Source organism: Diorhabda sublineata, chromosome 6, assembly GCF_026230105.1.
Source record: "Diorhabda sublineata isolate icDioSubl1.1 chromosome 6, icDioSubl1.1, whole genome shotgun sequence".
In the NCBI taxonomy this organism is placed as follows: Eukaryota; Metazoa; Arthropoda; class Insecta; order Coleoptera; family Chrysomelidae; genus Diorhabda; species Diorhabda sublineata.
Genome location: NC_079479.1, coordinates 569,827 through 591,331, shown reverse-complemented (window position 1 = coordinate 591,331; position 21,505 = coordinate 569,827). Strand labels below are relative to the sequence as shown.

Sequence of the window (21,505 nt, the reverse complement as noted above, 5' to 3'; positions counted from 1 at the left end):
AGACATAAACGTGAATTTGACCAGAATTTTAGTGAAATTGACTAGAATTCATATAAATTTGACTCGAATTCATCAACAACTTGTAGAAATTCTTTCAAAATTGACAAAAATTACGATAAAATGATAGTTAGTCTTCGAAAAAATTGACAAAGACAAGAAATTGACCGGAATTCAAATTAAATTGACTAGAATTTAACAAAAACGTATAAAAATTCGACGTGAATTGCTAAAATTCCTATTAAATTGATAGTTTTCTCCAATAAAAGAGATATAAACGTGAAATTGACCAGAATTTTGGTGAAATTGACTAGAATTCATATAGTTTTTGTCTCGAATTCATCTCGTAGAAATTCATTCAAAATTGACAAACATTCCGATAAATTGACAGTTAGTCGATTGACAAACACGTGAAATTGGCAGGAATTGAAATTAAATCGCCTAGAATTTATCAAAAACACAAACAATTTCGGTCTGCATTGCTGAAATGTTCGAAACTAGTTCCGAACGTATTCCGAATTCGACGTATCATCGGATTGTCAATCCGGCGCGTGCGTACCACGACCCAACCCCCAAAACAGAGCCGTACTTTATCTCGAGTACTTGTCTAGTTGATATCAACATTTTTTTTTTAAACATCCAGTATACAATTATAATTTTTAGAACGATTTTTCGTTATTTTTATTAAACAATAATCTAACAAAACGTGCGATTCGGTTTCCGAACGCGAATTATATAAAAATGTTATTTAAAAAAAAAATCGAAATTCCAACATCTTAATCATTTCCTCCGTTTTTTATTATGTAAATTTTCGAGTATTAACATAATATAACGAACGATACATCAAAAAGGTTATTGTCCAGTGTCAACCTTGAATAATTGATTAAAAATTTGGTCGTTTTTATATCCGAGGCCATGGAAACTACCGAATCAGTGACGTACAAAATATAATTACTGAACTAATTAACTAAAAAATTACTTAATTAAACAAAATCCTGTTGTCCGGTAACTTTTAAACGACCCTCGTATGTTATAGATAATTTTCGTTGTAGATATACAGGGGTGATTCGATGTGAAAAAGTCGTGACATCATTATATTAATTTTTAACGATTACGTCATTGTTGCTAAGGCCAGGGGCGGCTCTAGCCCATTGGTTAATTCGTAATTTTTAAAATAATTCAAAATAATTCGATGGTTTTCATATTTTATGTTTTTTTTACGATAATATCACGGGTTTTCGAAACCGTACGAATATTTCGAATATGAAAAGGCATAATATGAAACTTTGCAATCTGCGTTACGTGGATTTTAGTAATCGAGACACGTGTCTTTCGAAATAACTGTTACATTGTTCGAAACGTGTGCCGGATTTTTTTTTTTATTATTTTTTTACCTCTTATACTTAATACGAGGGTATTCAATAAGGTCTTACGTCTGACATGTGTCGAGGCGTGCCATCGCCGAAACCGAAGGTTATAATTATTATTATGCAACAAAAAACTCGACATATTGGATTTACACGGAAGAGAAAACGGCTTCGGGGTATTGTGTAAAGACAGACATTTTTTTTTTTTTTTTTTCGAAACGATTCGGGCATCAGTTGGACTACCGGAAGAGGGGATTTATTTTTGAATAATTGGACTTCTTTTGTTGGCGAAAAAATAATTATAGTCGAAATTGCTGCTCAATCTTCGTCGTTTTTATAATTAAAAACGAAGGGTTCATACCTAGTAGTACGGGGACGGTTTAAAAAGTACCCGGTTTCGTATACTTGTTTAAAAATGACAATTTTTTTCGAAAAAACGATTCATTGAACGAATTAAAGTTCGAATTTAATACTTTAAGCGCTTTATTCGCCAGATTTAGCCCCCTCGGATGATTTTTATAATTAAAAACGAAAAGTTTATACTTAGTAATACGGGGACGGTTTAAAAAGTACCCGGTTTTATCTAGTTGTTTAAAAATGACAATTTTTTTCGAAAAAACGATTCATTGAACGAATTAAAGTTCGAATTTAATACTTTAAGCGCTTTATTCGCCAGATTTAGCCCCCTCGGATGATTTTTATAATTAAAAACGAAAAGTTTATACTTAGTAATACGGGGACGGTTTAAAAAGTACCCGGTTTCGTATAGTTGTTTAAAAATGACAATTTTTTTCGAAAAAACGATTCATTGGACGAATTAAAGTTCGAATTTAATACTTTGAGCGCCTTATTCGCCAGATTTAGTCCCCTCGGATGATTTTTATAATTAAAAACGAAAAGTTTATACCTAGTAGTACGGGGACGGTTTAAAAAGTACCCGGTTTCGTATACTTGTTTAAAAATGACAATTTTTTTCGAAAAAACGATTCATTGGACGAATTAAAGTTCGAATTTAATACTTTGAGCGCCTTATTCGCCAGATTTAGTCCCCTCGGATGATTTTTATAATTAAAAACGAAAAGTTTATACTTAGTAATACGGGGACGGTTTAAAAAGTACCCGGTTTTATCTAGTTGTTTAAAAATGACAATTTTTTTCGAAAAAACGATTCATTGGACGAATTAAAGTTCGAATTTAATACTTTGAGCGCCTTATTCGCCAGATTTAGTCCCCTCGGATGATTTTTATAATTAAAAACGAAAAGTTTATACTTAGTAATACGGAGACGGTTTAAGAAGTACCCGGTTTTATCTAGTTGTTTAAAAATGACAATTTTTTTCGAAAAAACGATTCATTGGACGAATTAAAGTTCGAATTTAATACTTTAAGCGCTTTATTCGCCAGATTTAGCCCCCTCGGATGATTTTTATAATTAAAAACGAAAAGTTTATACTTAGTAATACGGGGACGGTTTAAAAAGTACCCGGTTTTATCTAGTTGTTTAAAAATGACAATTTTTTTCGAAAAAACGATTCATTGGACGAATTAAAGTTCGAATTTAATACTTTGAGCGCCTTATTCGCCAGATTTAGTCCCCTCGGATGATTTTTATAATTAAAAACGAAAAGTTTATACCTAGTAGTACGGGGACGGTTTAAAAAGTACCCGGTTTCGTATACTTGTTTAAAAATGACAATTTTTTTCGAAAAAACGATTCATTGGACGAATTAAAGTTCGAATTTAATACTTTAAGCGCTTTATTCGCCAGATTTAGCCCCCTCGGATGATTTTTCGTTGTCGAAATATCGTTCGCTAGACCGTGTACATTATTTATTTAATTTCGAGAAAATATTCAGAGATTTTGAAAGTGGTTGTTTTCAAAAATGATTCCGGTGTCGAGGAGTAGGGAAAATAACCGTAAAAAATATTTGGTACCGGCTATATTTTACCACGGTACCATCAAACGAACCCGAAACTGCAATAAAATAATATTTCAGTTACATTTTGTAAGCGCGCCTCGGAATTTCGAGAAATAATAAAAACCCGATTGTAAACAAATTACGTTTTGGAAAAGTGCCCCAATAATTTTGTTTATGTACATTTTGGGGGTTTACGACGCCGACACGTTCTTCGAATTTTGTTTGAATAGCGGCAATAATAATGGAAGACGTGGACCGAAGCGTGCTCGGGAATTTGGGGTCGAAGATGTTGTAAAAAATATCGTAAAGTGAAAGGGGTTTAGGTAAATGTCGTGAAAGTGGGTAGTAAATGACAAGCTCGATATTTTCGCAAAAATTATATTTTGTAGCCTTGAAAAGGAATTCGAAATGGTCCGAAACTAAATTTGCACGAGAAATGACGAAAATTTGATTAAATTAATAATTGGTCTTGGTCGTGAATTTAATAGAGACGTGAAATTGGCCGGAATTTGAGTAAAATTATTGAAAAATACATAAAAAATGGTCAGAATTGCTGAAATTTAGGTCGAATTGACTTTTTACTTTAATAAAATAGATGGGAACGTGAATTTGACCGGAATTTGAGTAAAATTGACTAGAATTCAAATAAATTTGAATCGAATTCATCAACAGCTTGAAGAGATTCTTTCAGAATTGACAAAAATTACAATAAATGGATAGTTAGTCTTCGAAAAAATTGACAAAGACAAGAAATTGACCGGAATTGAAGTCAAATTGACTAGAATTTAACAAAAATATATAAAAATTCGACGTGAATCGCTGAAATTCCGATTGAATTGACAGTATTCTCTAAAAATATAGACATAAACGTGAAATTGATCAGAATTTGAGTGAAATTGACTAGAATTCAAATAAATTTGACTCGAATTCATCAACAACTTATAGAAATTCTTTCAGAATTGACAAAAATTACGATAAATGGATAGTTAGTCTTCGAAAAATTGACAAAAACAAGAAATTGACCGGAATTCAAGTTGAATTGACTAGAATTTATCAAAAATATATAAAAATTCAACGTGAATCGCTGAAATTCCGATTGAATTGACAGTATTCTCTAAAAATATAGACATAAACGTGAAATTGATCAGAATTTGAGTGAAATTGACTAGAATTCAAATAAATTTGACTCGAATTCATCAACAACTTATAGAAATTCTTTCAGAATTGACAAAAATTACGATAAATGGATAGTTAGTCTTCGAAAAATTGACAAAAACAAGAAATTGACCGGAATTCAAGTTGAATTGACTAGAATTTATCAAAAATATATAAAAATTCAACGTGAATCGCTGAAATTCCGATTGAATTGACAGTATTCTCTAAAAATATAGACATAAACGTGAAATTGATCAGAATTTGAGTGAAATTGACTAGAATTCAAATAAATTTGACTCGAATTCATCAACAACTTATAGAAATTCTTTCAGAATTGACAAAAATTACGATAAATGGATAGTTAGTATTCGAAAAATTGACAAAAACAAGAAATTGACCGGAATTCAAGTTGAATTGACTAGAATTTATCAAAAATATATAAAAATTCAACGTGAATCGCTGAAATTCCGATTGAATTGACAGTATTCTCTAAAAATATAGACATAAACGTGAAATTGATCAGAATTTGAGTGAAATTGACTAGAATTCAAATAAATTTGACTCGAATTCATCAACAACTTATAGAAATTCTTTCAGAATTGACAAAAATTACGATAAATGGATAGTTAGTCTTCGAAAAATTGACAAAAACAAGAAATTGACCGGAATTCAAGTTGAATTGACTAGAATTTATCAAAAATATATAAAAATTCAACGTGAATCGCTGAAATTCCGATTGAATTGACAGTATTCTCTAAAAATATAGACATAAACGTGAAATTGATCAGAATTTGAGTGAAATTGACTAGAATTCAAATAAATTTGACTCGAATTCATCAACAACTTATAGAAATTCTTTCAGAATTGACAAAAATTACGATAAATGGATAGTTAGTATTCGAAAAATTGACAAAAACAAGAAATTGACCGGAATTCAAGTTGAATTGACTAGAATTTATCAAAAATATATAAAAATTCAACGTGAATCGCTGAAATTCCGATTGAATTGACAGTATTCTCTAAAAATATAGACATAAACGTGAAATTGATCAGAATTTGAGTGAAATTGACTAGAATTCAAATAAATTTGACTCGAATTCATCAACAACTTGTAGAAATTCTTTCAGAATTGACAAAAATTACGATAAATGGATAGTTAGTCTTCGAAAAATTGACAAAAACAAGAAATTGACCGGAATTCAAGTTGAATTGACTAGAATTTATCAAAAATATATAAAAATTCAACGTGAATCGCTGAAATTCCGATTGAATTGACAGTATTCTCTAAAAATATAGACATAAACGTGAAATTGATCAGAATTTGAGTGAAATTGACTAGAATTCAAATAAATTTGACTCGAATTCATCAACAACTTGTAGAGATTCTTTCAGAATTGACAAAAATTATGATAAATTGATTGTTAGTCTTCGAAAAATTGACAAAAACAAGAAATTGACCGGAATTCAAGTTGAATTGACTAGAATTTATCAAAAATATATAAAAATTCAACGTGAATCGCTGAAATTCCGATTGAATTGACAGTATTCTCTAAAAATATAGACATAAACGTGAAATTGATCAGAATTTGAGTGAAATTGACTAGAATTCAAATAAATTTGACTCGAATTCATCAACAACTTATAGAAATTCTTTCAGAATTGACAAAAATTACGATAAATGGATAGTTAGTCTTCGAAAAATTGACAAAAACAAGAAATTGACCGGAATTCAAGTTGAATTGACTAGAATTTATCAAAAATATATAAAAATTCAACGTGAATCGCTGAAATTCCGATTGAATTGACAGTATTCTCTAAAAATATAGACATAAACGTGAAATTGATCAGAATTTGAGTGAAATTGACTAGAATTCAAATAAATTTGACTCGAATTCATCAACAACTTATAGAAATTCTTTCAGAATTGACAAAAATTACGATAAATGGATAGTTAGTATTCGAAAAATTGACAAAAACAAGAAATTGACCGGAATTCAAGTTGAATTGACTAGAATTTATCAAAAATATATAAAAATTCAACGTGAATCGCTGAAATTCCGATTGAATTGACAGTATTCTCTAAAAATATAGACATAAACGTGAAATTGATCAGAATTTGAGTGAAATTGACTAGAATTCAAATAAATTTGACTCGAATTCATCAACAACTTATAGAAATTCTTTCAGAATTGACAAAAATTACGATAAATGGATAGTTAGTCTTCGAAAAATTGACAAAAACAAGAAATTGACCGGAATTCAAGTTGAATTGACTAGAATTTATCAAAAATATATAAAAATTCAACGTGAATCGCTGAAATTCCGATTGAATTGACAGTATTCTCTAAAAATATAGACATAAACGTGAAATTGATCAGAATTTGAGTGAAATTGACTAGAATTCAAATAAATTTGACTCGAATTCATCAACAACTTATAGAAATTCTTTCAGAATTGACAAAAATTACGATAAATGGATAGTTAGTATTCGAAAAATTGACAAAAACAAGAAATTGACCGGAATTCAAGTTGAATTGACTAGAATTTATCAAAAATATATAAAAATTCAACGTGAATCGCTGAAATTCCGATTGAATTGACAGTATTCTCTAAAAATATAGACATAAACGTGAAATTGATCAGAATTTGAGTGAAATTGACTAGAATTCAAATAAATTTGACTCGAATTCATCAACAACTTGTAGAAATTCTTTCAGAATTGACAAAAATTACGATAAATGGATAGTTAGTCTTCGAAAAATTGACAAAAACAAGAAATTGACCGGAATTCAAGTTGAATTGACTAGAATTTATCAAAAATATATAAAAATTCAACGTGAATCGCTGAAATTCCGATTGAATTGACAGTATTCTCTAAAAATATAGACATAAACGTGAAATTGATCAGAATTTGAGTGAAATTGACTAGAATTCAAATAAATTTGACTCGAATTCATCAACAACTTATAGAAATTCTTTCAGAATTGACAAAAATTACGATAAATGGATAGTTAGTATTCGAAAAATTGACAAAAACAAGAAATTGACCGGAATTCAAGTTGAATTGACTAGAATTTATCAAAAATATATAAAAATTCAACGTGAATCGCTGAAATTCCGATTGAATTGACAGTATTCTCTAAAAATATAGACATAAACGTGAAATTGATCAGAATTTGAGTGAAATTGACTAGAATTCAAATAAATTTGACTCGAATTCATCAACAACTTGTAGAAATTCTTTCAGAATTGACAAAAATTACGATAAATGGATAGTTAGTCTTCGAAAAATTGACAAAAACAAGAAATTGACCGGAATTCAAGTTGAATTGACTAGAATTTATCAAAAATATATAAAAATTCAACGTGAATCGCTGAAATTCCGATTGAATTGACAGTATTCTCTAAAAATATAGACATAAACGTGAAATTGATCAGAATTTGAGTGAAATTGACTAGAATTCAAATAAATTTGACTCGAATTCATCAACAACTTATAGAAATTCTTTCAAAATTGACAAAAATTATGATAAAATGATAATTAGTCTTAGAAAAATTGACAAAGATAAGAAATTGACCGGAATTCAAGTTGAATTGACTAGAATTTATTAAAAATACATAAAAATTCGACGTGAATTGCTAAAATTTCGATTGAACCTATAGTTTTCTCTAATAAAATAAACATAAACATGAATTTGACCAGAATTTGAGTGAAATTGACTAGAATTCATATAAATTTGACTCGAATTCACCAAAAACTTCTTTCATAATTCACGAAAATTTGGCAAAGACGTTAAAATGGTCAGAATTAAATTTAAATTGTATAGAATTTATCAAAAATACATAGAATTCAGTCTGAACAACTGAAATTTGTGTAGAATTAATAGTATATTACTTTAAAATTAATAGAGACATGAAATTGTAGTAAGATTGTCTAGAATTTTAGTAAAATTGTCTGGAACTTGTGAAAAACACATAAAAATTCAGAAATTTGCGTCGAAATTAAACACATAATATCGAATAATTGATATCCTAACCTCCAAAAACTATCAAAATTTTGTTCCTAACGTTACAACGATGTTTTTTGATAAATCAATAATCGAAAAACATTTTTTTTTTTAAATATATAGTTTTAGTGCGTCGATATAAAACACATTTAAAGTGCATTGACCCAGAAATATTTATCGAATTATACATCAACTCGAAATTACGTTACAACTTTTTCCTATTTAGGGAAATTGTAATTGAAAAATCAATAAAAGTCCAGTTCAACAAACTCTCTATACAGGATGTCCCGCGAACAAACAACAAAGAGCGAAAGAAGTGACATAACCTTAAAATTTGACAGTTATATTTCATGAAAATGACAGTTTTACGGAAAATTATGATTCTTTTGAGGTTAGATCACCATCAATTAGAACCTTTAGAATTGTTCAATCGCCTTGTATTTAACAGTCCCACACTGTATACCAAATTTGGTTTTTTTAAGTTTTTAGGTTAATTTTTATCGAAATTTTGAACCTAAACCTAAATTGTCCCTAATATTTTTATTCGTTACTCGCCACACCCTGTATAATCCATAGTTAATAATACGCAATTAACAATTGTAAATAATAAGAATTGACTAATACATTTTTCTCAGCATATTTACTATTACGTAAACGACACCAACCGCCGAAAATATTTGAATCTGCATTAGTACTACCGTGGTTGGATTACAGAGCTTCTTGACATGGAAAAAAAAAAAAAATTTAGTGAAAGGATTCCGTCCGATTTTAGATTTCGATTAGTTACTGCACGAGAGAGTGAGCTCGCGCAATCGTCGCGACCTTGGCCGAAGTTGCGTTGCTCATTTGTCTGGGTAATTCAGTCAAGGTTCGAGTCGTTGAACTCTCTCACTCCCTACTTCGATAGGGCGGAGCTTCGGCCGTTCTCCGACCAACCCAAGACGTCGTGCCGGACGGCGATTGGCCGCTACGAGCATTGTTGTCAGTGACCTCGAAGTTGAAAATGCGATGAACCCAAGTTCGCGGTTATGCTGCTAAAAACTCTCGCCCGCTCACCCCGCTCGTCTATACTTAGATCGGTTTGTTGCCCTTCAGGTAATATTTACTATACAACCGGGCAGCGGAGGCCCAGTATCAACTGGGACTTTCACTATCGTCAGTTCTTCGCTTGCTCTTGTTCAGTGTCAACGCACATGTGTTAGTTCTCTTTACTAAAATACACACAGTGAAAAAAAAAAAAAAAAATGATCGTTTGAGTGACAGTGCTATTAGTGCTTTTAAAATATTATTTTCAAAATGATTATTACACCAGATAGTAGTGTACATAATTTTCCGCAATTACCCGAATCTACTACGACAGGTTTATCGGATTTTGCTCATAGAGAACCAGCTCTTAATCTCGGTACGATTTTTACGTTATTATTTAACTGTTACATTACACGATGAAACTTTCATATTTTGTTACGTAAACGTTTAAAACGATAGAGAAAGTATTTAAACAGCTTTCTTTTTACACATTCGATTCGTGTTTAAATCTACTTTATAAGCGATAATTATTTTTATTTTAAATTCGTAATTAACCTCAAAAAATTTTTTTGCAGAATTTGATGGTACGACTGTACTATGTCGAGTTTGCGGAGATAAAGCGTCGGGATTTCACTACGGCGTACATTCCTGCGAAGGATGCAAAGTAAGTTCATTAAAAATTAATTTTTTTACAAATAACATTATTACAAGACACTGAGGATTCGTGAATTTTTACAAACGATCTTACGTAAAACAAACTAAAACGAATGATATAATTTTTAGATTTAAACGTATATTATTACGATTAAATTTGATTGATTGATAAATTGAACGCGTGTACGAGACCCCCCGCCGCTGCCCTCTTCTTTTATCTGTACCTGGTATGTTGTGCAAATCGAATGAAGGTTGAAGGTCGGTTATTGTTAATGTCAATGTCCGATGTAAGTACGAGCTTTCCGAACGATGTCGGCTGGTGGGGGGAATTAATATCAACGCCAACTAGATCGCTGGAGCTAAATGACAGTAACGGGGATATAGGTAGGACGACAGGCGCGCGCGCATAAAAATTATAATTATAATATAAAACTTTTTAATATTTAATTTTTTTCACTTTAAGTTTGGAATTGTATTATAAAAGGAATCGTTTAGAATTCAAGGTTATGTTAAATGAAATTTCGAAGTTCAAGTTCGACAATTGGAGGTCGTAGAAAGATGACGTAATTTTATGTTCGTTAGACGTAACCACCGTTGCCACGTTTACTTTTATTGTCTCAAATTACGATATTTCAATTTTCAAAAATATTCTTGATAATTTTGATGTTTTGACGCTTGAAGCAGCTGTGTCGAACGATTTCAGTTGTGCCGAAGCAACTTTCGCATAATTTTGGTCCACTAGGTCGTACCTGGTCTTTTTCAGTTCTGCTTTAACATCTTCTACGTAATTGTCGTGAATTTAGGTCCACCAGGTTGTTTCTGCTTGTATTCGAACGTATTTCATCGACATCTTCAGCTATATCAATCATTTTTAGTTATATTGCAACGTCTTCTACGGAATTGTCGTGGAATTTCGTTCACCAGGTTATTTCTGCTTGTATTCGAACGTATTTCATCGACATCTTCAGCTATATCAATCATTTTTAGTTATATTGCAACGTCTTCTACGGAATTGTCATGAATTTTGGTCCACCAGGTTGTTTCTGTTTGAATTCGAACGTAGTTAATCGTCATCTTCGACTATATCAATCATTTTTAGTTATATTGCAACGTCTTCTACGGAATTGTCGTGAAATTTCGTTCACCAGGTTGTTTCTGCTTGTATTCGAACGTATTTCATCGACATCTTCAGCTATATCAATCATTTTTAGTTATATTGCAACGTCTTCTACGGAATTGTCATGAATTTTGGTCCACCAGGTTGTTTCTGCTTGCATTCGAACGTATTTCATCGTCATCTTCGACTATATCAATCATTTTAAGTAATATTGCAACGTCTTCTACGGAATTGTCATGAATTTTGGTCCACCAGGTTGTTTCTGTTTGAATTTGAACGTAGTTAATCGTCATCTTCGACTATATCAATCATTTTTAGTTATATTGCAACGTCTTCTACGGAATTGTCGTGAATTTTGGTCCACCAGGTTGTTTCTGCTTGCATTCGAACGTATTTCATCGTCATCTTCGACTATATCAATCATTTTTAGTTATATTGCAACGTCTTCTACGGAATTGTCGTGAAATTTCGTTCACCAGGTTATTTCTGCTTGTATTCGAACGTATTTCATCGACATCTTCAGCTATATCAATCATTTTAAGTAATAATTCAACGTCTTCTACGGAATTGTCGTGAATTTAGGTCCACCAGGTTGTTTCTGCTTGTATTCGAACGTATTTCATCGTCATCTTCAGCTATATCAATCATTTTTAGTTATATTGCAACGTCTTCTACGGAATTGTCATGAATTTTGGTCCACCAGGTTGTTTCTGTTTGAATTCGAACGTAGTTAATCGTCATCTTCGACTATATCAATCATTTTTAGTTATATTGCAACGTCTTCTACGGAATTGTCATGAATTTTGGTCCACCAGGTTGTTTCTACTCATATTCTAACGAATTTCATCGTCACCTTCGGCTATATCAATCATTTTAAGTAATAATTCAACGTCTTCTACGGAATTGTCATTAATTTTGGTCCACCAGGTTGTTTCTGCTAATATTCCAACCACTATTTACTTTTTCTTTCTCAGTATTTACCTGCAGCTTTTCTTTGCGTCATATTTTTTAAAAAAAAACGTTTATTTTCGACTTGAATATGATGAAATTATATCGAATATCAAGCATACCATAATGAACCTCGTTTAAAATCTATAAAAATATCGTAAAACCCCCGTATAAAGCGTTACATAACCTTAAATTTACGTGAAACAACCTATCATCAATAACAACCGTATTTTGTTTATCAAAACTATAATTAAATCTTATAAACACTAATGTTCATAATCCCGACCATCAATTTTTGTTTATAAAGTCATACCATGAGTGTAAAAAGTGAAAGTGGTCCAACTAAAACCTCAAAAAATAAAATAAGAAACATCTGCAGCTGGCCTCTACCTATTAAATTACACGTTGCCATTTTTTTCCGAATAAATAAACTTATTAATTACTTCGATATAAATAAACATGAAGCGTTACGAAAATATAAATATTTATTATAAACAATTCAATATTATACTAGTTGACATAAATCCGGTTGGAATTTTACTTTTATAAATAAAAAAATAAAGTCGAGATATTGGACGCGGAAGTTGTGGCAACGCCGCGTTTACACATCTCGACAAGCTGCGCGGATTGATGAACTCGATGTGGCATTTCAAGGTCTCCATTGACTTACCTGATTTTTCGTACCCGCCCGCTTCGACACCTGCATTTTACTTTCCTTTTTCTATATATCGCCCTTTTGATAAAGGTACAAATAAATAGCGAACGGTTGGGATGATGAATTATTTGGACCAGGTCAGGACTGAGGTATAAAATCGTATTATTAAAAATATTACGATATGTGTAAGTATCGTAGGAATATTTCGAAAATTGTATTCAATGTGGTTTACTGAATACCGCCCTGGTTACGATACACCCTTCGGCTTAAGAAGGGTTGATTGGGGGCAGATGGCGGACGCAATTTTTGGCGAAAATACCTGGGTATTAATTTCGATTTTTACCTGTTTCATTCCTTTGGAGATGTGTCCGCCGAAATTCGAAAAGGGTTGCGAGGTAAAAGGGCAACATCCGCCCGATTTTTTTCACAAATAATAAGGGCGGTTCTATTATTATTTTTTTTTTTTTTTTTCGGAAAGATAAATTTATTTAGGGCTAACAGAAAAAAACGTAGTATGAAAAATTTTTTTTCAGTTCTTTTATTTAATGTTTAAACGCAGAAATCAACCATTTTAATAATACGACGTCCAATCGAAAAGTTTTGATTTAATAGAATAAAGAATAAAAGGAAGGATAAAAATAAATAAAAAATAAAGGAGCAACCACATAAAAGAAAGTTATGGACAAGAAAAAAATGAAGATTTTTCATAAAAAATTTATCAAAGATCGATAAAAAACAATTTTTTTGACGCATGTCAAAATATACGTATAATAAACTGTTTATAATAACCCTGTATAATATAATAGTCGTGGATAAATTATAGTATTCAATTTGATGTAATAATTTTACGTTATAAATTTTGACATATGACATTAGAAATATGACGTAGATAAATCGGACCGCACCATTTGTAATTCGTACTAAAAAATGTACCATAAACAAAAAAAAAATCCTTTCTTTGTCTGTTTATACCAGAAAACTAGAACAGAACCTCATTAGCCTCTAAGTTCATTCACTTTAAAATTTTTACAAACGTTCAATTATGAATTCCTCGTAAAGATTGTTTACCGGTTCACGGGCGGACTACTCTATGCAGAGGCGTACATCGCCGAACATAAAATTACATTTTTTTTTTTTTTCAATATTTATTCGATAATTTGTTGAAAAGCGGAAGTAGCCATGTTATTTTTGACAGATATTCGTTAATTAGTTCGGAAACGGAAGTAGCCATCTTATTTTTGACAGATGTTTGTTAATTAGTTGAAAAACGGAAGTAGCCATCTTATTTTTGACAATAATTGGTTCAGAAACGGAAGTAGCCATCTTATTTTCGACAGTAATTCGTTAAATAGTTGAAAAACGGAAGTAGCCATCTTATTTTTGACAGATATTCGTTAATTAGTTCAGAAACGGAAGTAGCCATCTTATTTTTGACAGATGTTTGTTAATTAGTTGAAAAACGGAAGTAGCCATCTTATTTTTGACAGATATTCGTTAATTAGGTGAAAAACGGAAGTAGTCATCTTATTTTTGACAGATATTCGTTAATTAGTTCAGAAACGGAAGTAGCCATCTTATTTTTGACAGATGTTTGTTAATTAGTTGAAAAACGGAAGTAGTCATCTTATTTTTGACAGATATTCGTTAATTAGTTCAGAAACGGAAGTAGCCATCTTATTTTTGACAGATGTTTGTTAATTAGTTGAAAAACGGAAGTAGCCATCTTATTTTTGACAGATATTCGTTAATTAGTTCAGAATAGGAAGTAGCTATCTTATTTTCGACAGTAATTCGTTAAATAGTTGAAAAACGGAAGTAGCCATCTTATTTTTGACAATAATTGGTTCAGAAACGGAAGTAGCCATCTTATTTTTGACAGATGTTTGTTAATTAGTTGAAAAACGGAAGTAGCCATCTTGTAGCCATCTTATTTTTGACAATAATTGGTTCAGAAACGGAAGTAGCCATCTTATTTTCGACAGTAATTCGTTAAATAGTTGAAAAACGGAAGTAACCATCTTTTTTTGACAGTAATTTGTTAATTAGTTGAAAAACGGAAGTAGCCATCTTATTTTTGACAGATATTCGTTAATTAGTTCAGAATAGGAAGTAGCCATCTTATTTTCGACAGTAATTCGTTAATTAGTTGAAAAACGGAAGTAGCCATCTTATTTTTGACAATAATTGGTTTAGAAACGGAAGTAGCCATCTTATTTTCGACAGTAATTCGTTAAATAGTTGAAAAACGGAAGTAGCCATCTTTTTTTTGACAGTAATTCGTTAATTAGTTGAAAAACGGAAGTAGCCATCTTATTTTTGACAATAATTGGTTCAGAAACGGAAGTAGCCATCTTATTTTCGACAGTAATTCGTTAAATAGTTGAAAAACGGAAGTAGCCATCTTATTTTTGACAATAATTGGTTTAGAAACGGAAGTAGCCATCTTATTTTTGACGGTTAAACTCAATTTTTTCATCATTTTACTCAACGTAGCCTTACCTGTCGAAAAATTAGTGAAAATGGATGCAATTTCGCTATTTACACATATCTTAAGATATCTCGAGATAGTAAAAAGATATCAACATGCGGTTTTCGCTATTTCAATTTTAATTCAGTTCACTTTTAATAGATACACTCAATTTTTTTGCTTCTATCTAAATTATTCAAGAAAAATCACAATATCTAAAATATATGAAATGACGCCCTCTAGCATTCAAGATCCTAATTAAATTATTTAGAATTAATATATTTTTTATTGGTGCACAAAAGATCTTTCAAACAACGTCTAGTTTATATAAATCGGACCTACAGGCATTTTTCGAAAAACAAGTTTCCCACTCTCCCCCACATCTTATTTAAAAAAGTTTGTCGTATGAAAAATGCGCATAATTCGATATAGTGGTGGATTTATAATTCAAAAAATAATTTCCTCGTGTTTCTCGGAGACAAATTTCATTTTTTTTTTTTTTTATTGTATATATCATAAAACTTAACTTTTCACCATTTTCTCCCACTTCAATTCCACGGCTTCATTTTTAATGAGACATTTCTTTACCAAAACATCGATCGTAGTTTGTACTTAAATATATGTCGACATAATTCCAAATATTTATTTTATTATCTCAATACATAGTTTTTCAATATTATCTTTTACTTCGTTTCCATTTTGTATTATCAGTTTCTAACATAACCTCATTGTCGAATGATTCATATCGTCGTTATAAAATAGGTACCGCTACTGACCGATCCGATCGCCAGGTGGCGCCCCGCGACGCGGCTCCTCCTAGGTGAACGACCGTAATTTTTTCAAGACGTTCGAATGCTCCAAACGCCCGCTCGCCCGCCGGCCGGGGCCGGTGTGTATGTCTTTAGCACGATTTTCGTAACGGTATTAGGGTAAGATCGTTGCACCTATAGAATGAAAATGTTGTTTTACTAGATATTTTTATTAATGAAATTTTCGGACATCACCGTTCACGAATATTAAACATCCAAAAATTTTAACTTTCTTATTTCACTATCGTTTTATCGATAATGTAACATAAGTTGCATAACTTCCCGGGGTAGTAAGAAGAATTGCATACGCTTCCGGGGGCGAGTGGTGATACGCATACATTCCATTTATATTATTTATTTTACGTTTGACGTTTTATTAGTAATATAACACAAGCGTGGGTAGTTATTCTATTGATGATACAGTTAAAACAATAAGGAAGGTTAAGACAAAAAGTTATATACGTCGAAATGTACCGTTGAACGTGTCTATCTTTAATAGTAAAACATATTTTATTTCGTATCGTAAATCTCGAGGCTAGTAATTGAGTGTTAAAAGTCAAGGAATCGTTTAGAAAATCAATCAATCAATCGAAAACCTTTCGATATTGATCAAGCAAAAATAACAGTCGGTTATATGATTGAGTTATATCACTAGTTGAATATTATCCATTGTCAACTGTCTAATTTTGGTGACAGGAGATCAGGAGATTATATCCAGGTCGAAATATACATAACAACATAATAATTGAAGGTTTTTTTGGTTTTCAAGTGTATATTCAAAATAAATATTAAAAAAAATGATAAATTTGTTTGACATTTTAGACGTTTCAGCTGTCAATTAACTTCCAAAGATGACTGAAAATAATTGACGTTAGAAATAGAAATTTAGTAAAGACAAATGACGTAAATGTCATAAAATGCACAACAGATTTTATCGTGATTAATATTTTTAAGTAACGAAATTGTTGAATCGATAAAATATGTTTGTTATTCCCGGTTAGCCCTAATGACCTAAAAATCAATTACGTTATCGTTTGTTAAACAAACAAAACTGCTGGAGTGGCGTAATCGAAAGAGGGGCGATGCAAATTGGGTCGAGCAGTAAAAAAACGACAGCTTTTGTTTTTTTTTTTTTGTTACAAGAATCTAGCTAGTAGCGATTGTTCGGGTCAACGTTCGGCGATGTAGGTTGACGTACTCCGGCTAAGAGACCATTCGCATTGCATCATTGCGATAACGGTGCGGATGGCGCATGCGTTCATTTCGTCGAGTTCATCGGCCCCGACGAGCAATCCCGCATATTATAATATACACAAAGTTCGTTATTTGGGCCAACTCGACCTGGTTACTTTTTATTTTATCTATTTATTCTAGAAATCGGCAATAGATTTTTGATAACGTTCGAGTTGTTATTATTATAGTCCGGGAATAAAATTATAGTTTTCAATTATTCTTAAAAAATAAATTGTAATCGTTTTTCGTGTGCATTACTAGAATCGACAAAATGGCGGTACGTAAACGGTAAAACTAATTAAAAAAAATCGCCTACTATTTCCGGTTTTTCGAATTAGCATTTGTACGTACGTGAAAACATTCCACGGTCCGATCACATTCACAAACCCGAGCCTATCCCAACGTTTTTACGTACGTTCTATTTGGCATTAAAAATATCAACAGAATCAACGAAAGAAATTACTTTTAAATTTAAATATCTACTTGGACGAAATAACAAAATGGAGGGACAAAACAACGACCTAGTTTATTATTTTTATTAAGATTTACGAGGGAAATCTGATAACTTATTAAAAAATTTTGATTTTCAATACATAAAATTTATGTTTATTTATAAATCCGCGGTCTATACGGCGGCCATATTGCGTTACACCTTGGATCGTTTGTATTTGTTCTTTTTGAACGCCCACACTCTTCTTCTTTTTCATCTAACTTGACTTATCAGCTGTTATTCAAAAAATCGATTGCCAATTACAAAATAACTTTCCCGCAAAGTTTTTTATCACGTGATTCAACTAAGAAATATATTTTTTATAATATTCCACATTTTCTATACCTTTTTGCATTAAAATTAGAATTTTCAATAATAAAATTAACATCTTAATGATGTTTCATGATATCCTGTTACTTCTACGCGTCTTCTGATCTCCTGATTATTGTGATTTATATTATTTACCTTTTTGTTCGAAAAGACATATTAATATTACGATTTATTACCTTATAGATTAATATTTGATAACTCTAAATGTTTTTCATTGTATTACTACCCCTACGAAATTTTAAATATGCTTAAAAAACTTATAACCTCAAAATATCTTACAAGTATACAATATTAAACAAATTTGACGTAGATACTTCAATATTTTATCAACAGGGATGCCCGATTAAACCACAGAAAATTCATTGAACCGATGTGAATGACCTGACGTTACCAGGAAGTAACACCCAATATATAATATAAATTTCATTTGAATCATCCAGGTAGTATTAGTAATTCAAGCGACGTTTTGTTGTTTAAATCCATAACAGTTCTTTTTCCTGCTTAATACAACAAACTCTATATAATAACAATGATAGTCGTAGTCATCAAATAATAACGAACGTCGAGAATAAATATTCCGATCGGTTGTGTTGCAGTCGGTGACGTAATACGTTCAGATAATGTACCATGACGTCAAAGAATATTCGAGAAAACATAATAAATGCCGTTAAGTCACTATATATATATATATATATATATATATATATATATATATATATATATATATATATATATATATATATATATATATATATATATATATATATATATATATATATATATATGTATGACCGTTTAAATAATAGGCCGGTTCGTAACGGTTAAAATTATTATTTATTCTGGCTAAATATGTACAGTTAACGTCATAATTTTATCCATAGAAAAATAATAAAAAGTAGAGTAAATTATTGTCGTATTTTTATGAAATTTTTTGTTAAAAAAATATGCCACAGTAAAATACGAGGGTGGTTTAAAGACTTTTTAACTTAACGAAGAAACAATACATTTTTTTTTGTATAAAAACCTAAACCTTTGTAAACATTTCAAATAACAGTGGCAGTATTTTTCCTAAAAATAGACGTATATTTACGTCTGATGAAAAAATCTCTTTTCTTAAGTAAAATTGAAGGTTATGAAACTGGAAAAAATCGCCGAGGACTAAATCTGGTGATTACAGTGGATAGTTAATGAATTCGAAGAGAAATTCGTAAATTTTAGTTATAACTAACATCAAAATGTGTTATTATGATGAAAAAGACATTTTCTTTATTGCTATAATTGGTATTCAAATATACAAAAATCCACGGTCGTAAATAATGGCGCATTGTATATGAGTGCTGATAGTGTTGAAGTCGTAAACTTTTTAGGTAACCCTCGTACAATAACGTGAAATCCCGAAATTAGCCACTCCTTCGAATATAACCACTCCCTCGAATATAACCACTCCCCCTTTTCTCGCCGATATCGAAATCATTCTAGAATCTCGAATATACCCCCCGTAGAATTTTTGATTTGTAAATTGTTATAAAACAACTGATTTTTACGTTTATTTATAATTTATATTTCGATATTAAGAATAAAAAGTTGGATCTAATTATGAATCATCCCTGTATATATATTGTCGATAGTCGAAATTCTCCGAAACGACGAGATAACCTAATTTGGTGTCAGTCACTTTACTACTTCAAGGTTTGTTAATTATATTGGCCTCAATATGTTATTTCAACTACTTATTACCAAAATATTAACCCAGATACTACGATTTTGTTTGCTGTTTAATCATTTTTTTTTATTTTACTTTTTAAATAAACTACCTTACATTTTATTACGATGCATTTTTATATAATTGGTCTAGTTTCGCGCTCGCAGGTCGATGACCCTAACAAAATTTCCAACCTCGTATTAGTTCATTTATTTATTTATTATACAAATATTCGTTTAAAGGTTTTCAGAAGAATTTTATTACAAGGTAGTAACGAATTTTTTTTGCGAAAAATATTCGCGAAATGTCGAAACTCTATTCGTCTCTGTTTAGCTTACATAAATCGCTGCGGGTGGAAACGAGACTACCACTCTCACTTTCACGCTCCGAACTGGCCTCGCGAGTTTTAGCTTTTACGGGTTAACAACCTGGAACTAGGTCAGATGGTAACACTGGCAAACTCGCTCGTTCGCGATTGAAGGCTCAGTGTTCTCTTGTATTTCTCGGCGTTTGGTCGACCATTTTGTTCTAGAATAATCGTTATGTTCAATTAAATTCGAATCAATTATGATGGCGGTTTTAAATTCTACAGAATCTTTAGTGTCGCAACGTAATAGTGTTGTAGATGATAGTAGTAGTTCGGGTTGCGATAGTGACGATTCTCTACAAAATGTGCGTTATTCGCAGGGTTTCTTCAGACGCAGCATCCAACAGAAAATACAATACAGACCTTGTACCAAAAATCAACAGTGCTCCATATTGAGGATCAACAGGAATCGTTGTCAATATTGCAGGCTTAAAAAATGCATCGCAGTCGGAATGAGCAGAGACGGTAAGTTATTTATTATAATTAAAATAATATTGAGGTAGGACGTGCAAATGTTAGGTTATGTATTTATATATACGTATTTGTATATATAATTAAAAGTATTGTAAGCTTTTCCCCTGTAAACGGTGTAAATATAGGTCATCCAGGTCCAGGGGTGAATGACCTCTCTGCAAGATTTTAACATCGGTGCGCATACGAGAAAGTTCAACGTGGTCTTAAGGTGAATGACCTCGTTGACAATACTGGGTCACTAAACTAAACTTACCCTGCTAATCTATTATTGATTTCGTATTTTTTTTTTAATAATAATAATGGTAAGAAAAGTAACAAAAAGTTCGTTGAACCGAAATATACGAGGTACGATCGATATTTTTAGGTTAGGTTTTTTCGATTTATGTACGATTTTAATAAAAAAATTACGCGATATGGCATTTTTTTTTTTAGATTAAACGATTCGGTAGTGTAGTAATTTTATTTTATAGCTGGCGCTAAATCGTGTTGAGGCCATCAACTTCGCGTGAACTCTACAACGAGATCGTTGTGCTACATAGGAAAGTCGTACTTTTACTTAATTTAACCATTATTGTTTACGTAATCAAGATTCGATTATAATAATTACGATTTACCGCTAAAAAATTAAAACATTTATTTAAAAAAAAAAAAATAAAATCAACGTTTCGATAGGTATCACCGCCCAATATACTTTTTTTAAATCATATTTGGGATATAAACGAAAAATACGTCTGCGACTTCGGGAAAATTATAATATTAACATTTTATAAACAATATTTTCATTAATT

The 21,505-nt window shown here is 31.1% G+C and overlaps 1 protein-coding gene across 2 annotated transcripts in view; it reads left to right on the top strand.

Moving 5' to 3' along the window:
* LOC130445541 (ecdysone-inducible protein E75) overlaps positions 1–21,505 on the top strand; it is a 61,605-nt gene that overhangs the window by 26,370 nt on the left and 13,730 nt on the right. Inside the window, exons 1-3 of one of the 2 annotated variants that reach the window (XM_056781227.1) lie at positions 9,576–9,847; positions 10,047–10,135; positions 20,564–20,708. In XM_056781227.1, coding sequence (XP_056637205.1) covers positions 9,742–9,847; positions 10,047–10,135; positions 20,564–20,708 — 340 coding nt within the window. In that variant the 5' untranslated portion in view covers positions 9,576–9,741. Of the gene's footprint in view, positions 1–9,575; positions 9,848–10,046; positions 10,136–20,563; positions 20,709–21,505 lie in introns of those variants that run through there. The other variant, XM_056781226.1, reaches the window with a different exon arrangement.